Genomic DNA, 9,157 nt, shown 5'->3' on the forward strand with positions numbered 1-9,157 from the left:
TGGTCTATATGATTCTGGTGATAATGAGAAAGATTGTGTGGTTTCTGTTTATAATTGAACTGCATGATTCCTTAATCAGATTAGCTTACCCTTGCTTTTTGTGTTCCTGTCTTGTGTTGTATGTTTCCTTTTGCGATGATCACCTATTCGGTGGGAGCAGATGTGGTTGCAGTGTCAAAGGCACTTCTGGAGGATGAAGAGCCATCGTGTTAGTGTTGAAGAGGAGGTTTCCAGTGGGAGCTTTAGCAGTGGTCAGTAGTACAGAGTTTATTAGTTTAGTTTAAGTGTATAAGTGATATATTTTTATAGTCATACCTTTTGTAAGACTGTATTAATATATTGGGTACACTGGATTATCTGTTTTGGAACTATGATGAAACTTCCTATTTTTATTAGTTTTAAGCTGCTGAAATTGGGATGTTACAAATAACACATTCATATAAAAATAATCTTTATAAACATCAATAAGGTAATTATTATATTATTGCAAACTTTACTAGAAAAAGTTTAATTAACATACGTCAATATTAATCAGAAAATAACTCATCAATATTAAATTAAAAAAATCTTGACTTACATCATGGAAAAATAGTTTTATTAGTGTCAATAAGAAATTTGCCATTAGTTGAAAAAAAGATATTAAAAGTTTGGAAAAATAAAATCTTATTAAAACTAATTTAAATATAATTATAGTGTATATAGAATTAAAAATGGTTTTAATTTTTAAATTTTGACGTAAAATTAAAATTTATTTATCTCAAATTTTAATATAATTTTTAATTTAAATTTTAAAAAAAATCAAATCTATTTAAGTAATTTTTTTCTTTTGTAACTTTTTTAAATGATATTTCAGTTTCGCCTTTAAACTATTTATTTCATTTAACATGTTTTAATTTCAGTTTAAATGTTAACTTAAAATACAAATTAATACGGTCAAAACATATAAAAATTATCACGGTTAAAATAAAATGACTACATTTTTATTTTTTGAGTTAAAAATGAATTCTAACTTGAAGTTAAGTTTATAGAATAAAATGATATTTAACTATATATATTCATCAGCGTTATTTAAATACCAAGTAATCTTAATTTATATTAATACAACAAATCATAGTTGAACTTTGTTGGAAACACTATTAATATTAAAAAAAAAACTACAATTGATAGATAAGACTTGTTTATAGGAAAAATGAATAATATTGTGCTATAATCAAAATTAATCAAGGTTAATTTTTGTTTGAAAGAAACTTCATCGTACATGAATCGAAGAACAACATAAAATCAACGATGACTAGTAGATGATGTTCCAACTAAAATCAAACCATGATGTTTCAATCACAACTGAGCTAAAGAAAAACTAAGAAAATAGTTATTAAGCAAATTCATATTCTCACCTTTTATTTCAACTAAAATTTAAAAGTATATTATTTTAAGTAATCAAATTATTCTTCTTAAATCTTAAATTTAATTTCTTTAAAATTTTATATTTAAACAACACATGTCATGACAAATTAATTTTATTTTTTATAAACATTATTACCCAAACAAATATTTTCCCGGAGATTATTTGTTTTTAGCTTAGCTTTTGGTTGGATTAAGATGAAGTGATGAAAGCATGGGTTGGTTATTTTTTCATGATTTACAGATAAAAACTCGGATTTTTTAGGATGTCGAAAGACAATATTGGTACATATATGTGATAATAGTTAGTCTAAGGTGATGTTGTATTTTGATTAGTAGTAATTTAATATAAATGTGTTGTAACTCAAGTTAAAATGTCCTTAAAATCAATTTAACTATAGCATAACTCATTAAGGGTAGTTATGATGCGAAATAAGTCAATTTTAAATGCATAACTCTCAAAACTATGGTAATAAATATTATGTTGATAACATAGTCGATTAGGTCAAATCTAGGAAAAAAACACATTGTTCCCATAATCATTTTAGTTAATTAAGAACATAATATAATCGACTAAACCAATGATTTTTTGAAAAAATAATTTATTATGTGTTGATCGATTAAATAACTAACATAATCAATTAATTATGTTTTCTTAATTTTGAATATTATTATTAATTAATTGATTAGGTTACTAATATAATTGATTAAAGGAATAAGTTATTGTTTATTGGAATTCAAGTATAAACATTTTCAATTGATTAACCAACTTACTTGATTGATTAAAATAATGAAAAAATCATTTTTTTTCTTTAAAAGCTTTATTTTTGTCATGCAAGTTTTTCAAATTAAAATATAATAGATAGAAATTAGAGAGACTTTCTAAATAAAATCAACTAAAATTTACGTGTTCTTTAAGATTTAATGAATATCGAATTGTTTGAATGATTTATTATTTGGCATTGATTTGATCTGTAAAATTTACACATTAGGTGATGTCTTTTTCATCTCTTTTCTTTATATGTTCATTCATTTTGTGTCGTAAATCATCTACTAAATTTTGTATAGTATCACTCAAATTTGTAGTTTTTTAAGTGTTTATTTAAAAAATTGTCTACATCTTAGTTTTAGGATTAGTTAGGTGTCCTTGTAATTATGAAAATTATTGATCTTGGTGAAACTTATTACCTAATGTTGCTAGAAAGAAACTGGATGTATATTTTTATGTATATTTTAATGAATTGAACTAGTGTAAAATTTGTCATATATTTTTTTTTTTGCTTTACATTTCTTTCTTTATTTTTTTAATTGATTTTAATCTTGTTAAGGTTTTTCATAAAAATTTTGTTAATTGATTAAAAAGATTACTAGAAACTGTTTTGAAAGTTGAAAATTGTCAAAATCCAAACCCCTTCTCTTGATTGAAAGGTAATATTTAAAAAAAAGAAAAAAGAATGTCATTCAAGACACAAATTATCATATCTAATAAATTTGTTAATTTTTTACAATAAATATTTTTAAATATATATTGAAAATGCATAAAATTAAGATTAAAAATTATTAAACTTCGATAACACCCAATGAGATATAGAATTATAATTTAAATGAATTTATACCAGCCGATAAATATTAATAAAAAACAATCTAATCAATTAATTCATAATAATTATAAATATCTCTAAAAGTAATTAGAGAAATAAAGTATTTAAAAATAAAATTTAATCAAATTAATTGATAATAATTAAAAATATTACAGAAATAAATTAGAAAAATAAATATTTAAAAAAGTTGTGGAATAAATAAATTTTGCTTAAAAAAATTCAACGACCAAATCTACAGAAGAACCATATATTCCAACATATTTATAAGAAAAAAAAAGTCCTTGTACAAACAATCATCAACAAAAGATGCTAGACATGAGTTTATTGGGAAACAAATCAACGAAATGAAAGAAAAATAATTCAAAAGAAGAAATCGTGCAACGATATCAGATTTGTTAATATCACCATCAATCACTTATTATTTGCATAAGCAATTTCTTCCAACAAAAAAAGTTAAAACAATTACCCCAAATTTTGCTTATTTGATTCGTGAAAAAACATAATGGAATATGAAGAATTCACCATAATATATCTAAAATGGTTTTATTGTAATTCAATCACAAATTAATTATTTATAAGTTCATCGGCTTTTACAATAATAATTTTAGGAATCATTCGAAGTATGTTATATAATTAAATAACTGTAAAATAATGTCTTCTGTTATCAATCTATAGATATTAAACTCTAATCATACTAAATTGTTAATTGTTCACTTGGCCAGAAGACGTGTAAGAAAGAAATAGGGTAAAAAAATTACTGGATTTACACTATCACTAAGAGAAGAAAAATAAAACAAGCAAATTTTATTCATGAAAGCCAACAAAAAGGATTCCCAACTAATGAAATTAAAGAAAACTGATTATGATTTTTACTCTATTTTAGCTATAATATATTTTTAAAATAATAAATAAATTTATGCTAAGAAAAATATCATATTAAAATATATTGTTTAACCATAATAAAATAATTTTAATTTAATTCATTTTTTATTTCTAAATTCTAATTTTTTTGTTCATCCAAACAGGTAGAGAGAAGTTCTTTTGCTTTGTTCCATCCCATTTTTATCCAATCAAATAAAATATCTTTTCTATTCTATTTCTCTGTATTTCTATCATTCCTATTATGTTATTCTCTTTCTTTTCTCTATATTTCACCACTCATCCAAACACTAAATCCTTAAACGCCTCAAAATAAGCAGTATAGGTTTTGAGTTACAAAAATTGTCTTACTAGGATTGTACTTCATGTTTGCAGCAAACGTTTGAGAACTTATAGATTACCATTTTACAAACTTAGTATTGATTCTCACATGGTTTAATTTCTGTCAATCCATTGATATTCAAACTAAGGAATTTAAAAATCTTGTTGGGTATCAAAATACAGGTCGTGTTTCTGTAAAAAAAGTGTTCACCAAGAAATCATACTTTTAAATAGAGAGCACATGTGAACCTAATACTGATGCTAACGAAGGAAAGCATAAGGTTAATAATGAAGGGAACTCAAACACGGTTGTATGCCACCGACTTGCTGAAAAGGCGCCTGATGTATAGGACTTGCAGAGCACTAACAGCGGCCAAGAGAAAATACTCTCCTACTGTGTAGAATACAACACGCTTCCGCGTGCTCTCGTTCGCTACAAACAAAGAGGGCTGAGTCAGTGGAAGTTGGTATTATGTTCGTAACTATTTTTTCTTAATAGGACACAAAGGAGATAAGATATATCCACGAGTGACAACACCAGGATATACAAGCATCAGATATAACATTAGTGTTTTAAGCCAATAACATACAACAATATGCTGTTCAAACAAGCTGGTTCTTATATCCATCAATGTTTGAACTGTTTTTATCCTCACAGAAAATGTTCAGATTGTTTATAAAATATGAAAAAAAACACCAAGAATATAACGCTACATCTTACCAGAACTGTAATAGACAGGAATAACCCTAAAAATATCCCTTTCTAGCAGAAGTCTGAATGGCAGCTTGTTACTACGCTACTTAGGTATGGTTTGTCATACTTTCAGAATATGAAAACACAATCTGAACATTTCATTGGTCAAAAAGTTTTAGAAACTTCACAAACACGCCAATAGGATCTGGCACAAGTAGGCTTCATTTTGGCTGAAACCTCTAGCACTTTACAATTAAAATGACTGAATGAGTACCAGGATAACTTAAATAGAGATGGTCTTCATTAGCAGCAATTGCCGCTAATCTCAAAATCAATAAAAGGTAAAGATACTGAACGTCTGGGAATCATCCCTGCTATGAAGAGGCTTAGGAAAATAATGTTTCCACACTGCATAAGTTCTACAAATGCCCATATATATTGCAAATATAATATCACAACTACTAGATCAAAATTCCCAAACTAGAACAGTGGCTTGCATCATGCCAGCTCATAAAAAAAAAAAAAAAAAAAACTTACTATGACGATGCCTTGCATCACGAGCTTTCAAGTACTTTTGTTCAGCAGTAACAGACTCTAGTGCTTCTCTGAGTTCAGCAATTTTAACATTAATTGGGTCCAAATGCTCTGCAAACCATAAAAGTTAAATGAAAGTTTGATAATCAACAAATAGAACAAATAAAGGAACACTTGGACCATTCTTCATAAACATCAAGAAGTACCTCATGTATATACTACATATTAAAAGTTGTATGATTAACACATAAACTTATAATTTATGAAGTGGGATAGTAGAATCTACTAAGAAAACCCTCTTACACAGTACGTACCATCTTTGGCAAGGTCATGCTCAGAGGGAATGTGACCAACATGGATGTAGAAAGAGACTGTCTCAGGTGTTGAGTATGGGTTATGGAAACAAAATTTATACATTCCATGTGTTGGGGCCTTAAAATCAAACTTGTCACCAGAGGTTCCCTTTATACTTTTGACAGTATTCCCACCGGGGGATGTCACCTGCATGATAACAACAAAATTAGGATATCTACTAAACTAAAGTTACAAAAAAATTTACGATTTCTGGATAGGTGATCTGACGAGTAATTACAGCAAAGCCACAACTAAATCATATACTTCACATCAGCACAGAGAGATTTTATGCAATACTGCTCCATCATGCAGAGCTTACCAACCAGAGTGTTCCACAACTTATAACGATGTACTCATTCAAACATCAAAGGGCCTCAAGGTCCCAAACTCCAGTGTAAACAAAACGTGTACAATACCTGAGCTTAAATCTAATTATGTGTAGAAAATAAAGGTAATCCCTTCCCCCAGTCACCATTTTCGGCCTTTCAATTTGCAACCCGACTTCGGCATAAGCACATCAAGAAGGGAATGGAGAATGATTTTCAGATTCCAAGTCAGGACCTGTTTCTTTTAAAGTTTTGCAAAATTTAATTTGTGCCTCAACAGATATCAGTCATAAACTTTCAGTGAAGTGAAATGAGTGATTTTTATTGAAAAAAAACAGAAGAGAAAATTGACTTTCTGAAGCCTGGACAAAAAGGAACATATACCCCATGTAAAATTTATATACAATTTCATAGGTGGTTTTAGAGCTATTTTCTCAATAGAATGGGTGTTTGACCTCGATAATAGATGAAGGCCTACATTAAAGTTCCACAATTTTATCATAAAACTCCAATTCCTAGTGGACAAAAGTAGAAAAAGCAAGAGCAAAACTACCACTGAATGTTGTCCATATCTCCTGCAAGCATGCTGATTTAACTAGGATTATTAATTATGTACATACATGCATCATAATCGATCTTCTTAATAAAGATATAACAAAATCCCTCTAGAAAATAAAAATGTCAACTATCACCAAGCCCCAAAAATTAAAACCTGACGACAAAAATTGAAGCAATTGGCAAGCAATTAGGGCAATTGAAACAATTGGCACTGACCTCGAGATCAATGCCGGGGTGATCGGAACTCCAGAAAATGTCGTGGTCGACGACAACAAAATTCCCGGAAACGGTGTCGCCCTCGTAAAGCACGTACTCGTAGACGCACTCGACGTCGTTCACCGTCACAGACAGCGATTCAGTGCGAGTGAATAAGCTCATAATCAAACACATCAAAACCGTCCACATCTTTGCGCTTCTCATTGTGTTTGCACCCCTCTCTTAGGGTTTTATTATTTTGAAAGCAAAGAATTGAAAGTAAATGAATTTTTGGTTGCGGGGAAGTAAGAGGCGCTTTCAGATCTTAAAGATAGACTGTGACACCCTCTGGCGAAGCTTGCTTCTTTCTCCTTTCTTCCTCGGCGAATGCAACACCACAAAACGGCGCCCTATGGTTGATGGAGCCGTCGTTTAAAGAGCTGACGTGTAAACTGCGTACGTGCACTAGCCAATCAGAGAACGGAGCAGGTGCTATATGGCACACATCCAACCAAAAAAATATATATACTGTACATGTTCCGTTTTTTTAGTTTAAATAATATTTTAAAATTCCAATTATTATTTTTTATATTAGTCAAAATATATATTAATTAATTTTTTAATAAAAAAATATATATTAATAGTAAAATAAAAAATTAAATAGTTCAGAAAACTTCCTTATGATAAAAAAATTAATCGCGATACTTTTAAATTTAAGGAAAATATGAATCACCTCTAAAATGTTACATTTTAATTCGACTAAAAACATGAAGATAAATTTCTTACTAATCAGTGTCAACAAGCAAAAATTGTATAAATCAATTCAAAATTGGCAGTTTAATTCATTGGAATATACATAATAAATATGTTTATATGTATTATACAATTTAAAATTTAATTTCTTACTATTTATAATGAAACTAATTAATATAAAATATTATATAATAAATACAATATATATATATATATATATATATATATGTCATTATCTTAAGTTACTCTTAATTTATAAATTAAAATACGTATTTTAGTAATAAAAGAACGATAATATATATTTTGAAAAATGATACTGTAATCCTTTCTCTTTTAAAGTTTATCTTAGAATCCACCTTTCAATTAGTAAAAAGATTTTTTTTAATCATAAGCGATATATTAAATAAAACACAAATCAACATTAAACACCAAAAATGACAAAAAAAAGCCAATGGTCAATCATACACGTTTCTTTCTTTTAATTTATAACTTAATATCATTTTATTTAATTTATATATTTTCTAAATTAAATATACTTTGAGTCTCTAAATTTTTATATAAAATAGTATAAACATAGACATAATTTTCTTAAGTACCCCAAAAATATATATTTTATTTTCTTATTATATGTTACTTGTGATTTTTATATTTCCAATGACAAATTTTAAAATACTAATAACTATAAAGAGTTATATACTTACCTTTTTACCAAAATTATAATGTAATCTATGCATTCAAATTACAAACTTTAATTATATTGAAACTGAGTTTAAATCTGGCCGAATGAAGAGAGAGAAAAAATCTTTAAAAACTAAAAATAAAAAATAAAAACATAAATGTAAAATTTGGACTTTGAAATTATTGTTTTCGTTTTCTTGTATAGTTTGAAAATATAAATCGCTTAACACAACACAAGTAATGATTTTGTAATAGGTTATATGATGTTTTAATATTTAAATTATTTTAAAAATTACATTAAAAAGTTTAAAGTTCTTAAAAAATGTTGAAGATTGAATGCATGTTCTTTTAAATATCTTTTAATTATTGCTTCTCTTGTAAATGTTTATAACTGCATGAATACGTGGATATGAAATCATGTTTTATTTATGTTACTTTTTACAGAAATATAAGCTTTTTCTCTTTAATTTTGGTGTTTGTACTTAAAGTATATTGAACTATGATTTCAATATTGATCATTTAAATTAGATTATATTCTGAAGAACCTAAGATTGGAACAGATTTGTATTTTTTTTCATGTCTATAAAGATGTTTGTTCTTATATAGAGCTGAGATGATTCCACTATCAATTTTCTTACTTTTTGCCTATTCTTTTGTCTTACACTGTGATTGTTTCCAGACTATAAATTCTGAGTCTACTTGCTTACTTCTTTTTTTCAAATAATTAATAAATAATCTTGGAGAAACAACTCCTCAATGCTAAAAGCAAGCTCACATATGCTATCAAATAATTAATTTATACTTTGGTGCGGTGGGAACATGTTTAGGAGATTTTTAAACAAAAAAAAGTTTGGGTTGGTAGT

The 9,157-nt window shown here is 27.2% G+C and overlaps 1 protein-coding gene across 1 annotated transcript; it reads right to left on the minus strand.

Annotated features, from left to right (window-relative positions):
* Positions 1-4,300: 4,300 nt before the first annotated feature.
* LOC114189814 (transmembrane emp24 domain-containing protein p24beta3) lies at positions 4,301-7,327 on the minus strand. The gene is made up of 4 exons (XM_028078514.1): positions 6,885-7,327; positions 5,745-5,931; positions 5,434-5,541; positions 4,301-4,635 (listed from the first exon to the last, which is right to left on the minus strand). The coding sequence occupies exons 1-4, from the start codon at positions 7,086-7,088 to the stop codon at positions 4,502-4,504; spliced, it is 633 nt and encodes a 210-aa protein (XP_027934315.1). The 5' UTR covers positions 7,089-7,327; the 3' UTR covers positions 4,301-4,501.
* Positions 7,328-9,157: the final 1,830 nt, after the last annotated feature.

Source organism: Vigna unguiculata, chromosome 7 (genome assembly GCF_004118075.2).
Source record: "Vigna unguiculata cultivar IT97K-499-35 chromosome 7, ASM411807v1, whole genome shotgun sequence".
Classification (NCBI taxonomy): domain Eukaryota; kingdom Viridiplantae; phylum Streptophyta; class Magnoliopsida; order Fabales; family Fabaceae; genus Vigna; species Vigna unguiculata.

Coding starts and splice junctions, on each gene's coding strand:
- LOC114189814 (XM_028078514.1), bottom strand. CDS start 7,088: ATGAGAAGCGCAAAGATGTGGACGGTTTTGATGTGTTTGATTATGAGC. Junction 5,542..5,744: donor GCATGACCTTGCCAAAGATG/GTACGTACTGTG, acceptor TATGGTTTGCAG/AGCATTTGGACCCAATTAAT. Junction 4,636..5,433: donor TGATGCAAGGCATCGTCATA/GTAAGTTTTTTT, acceptor CTTTGTTTGTAG/CGAACGAGAGCACGCGGAAG.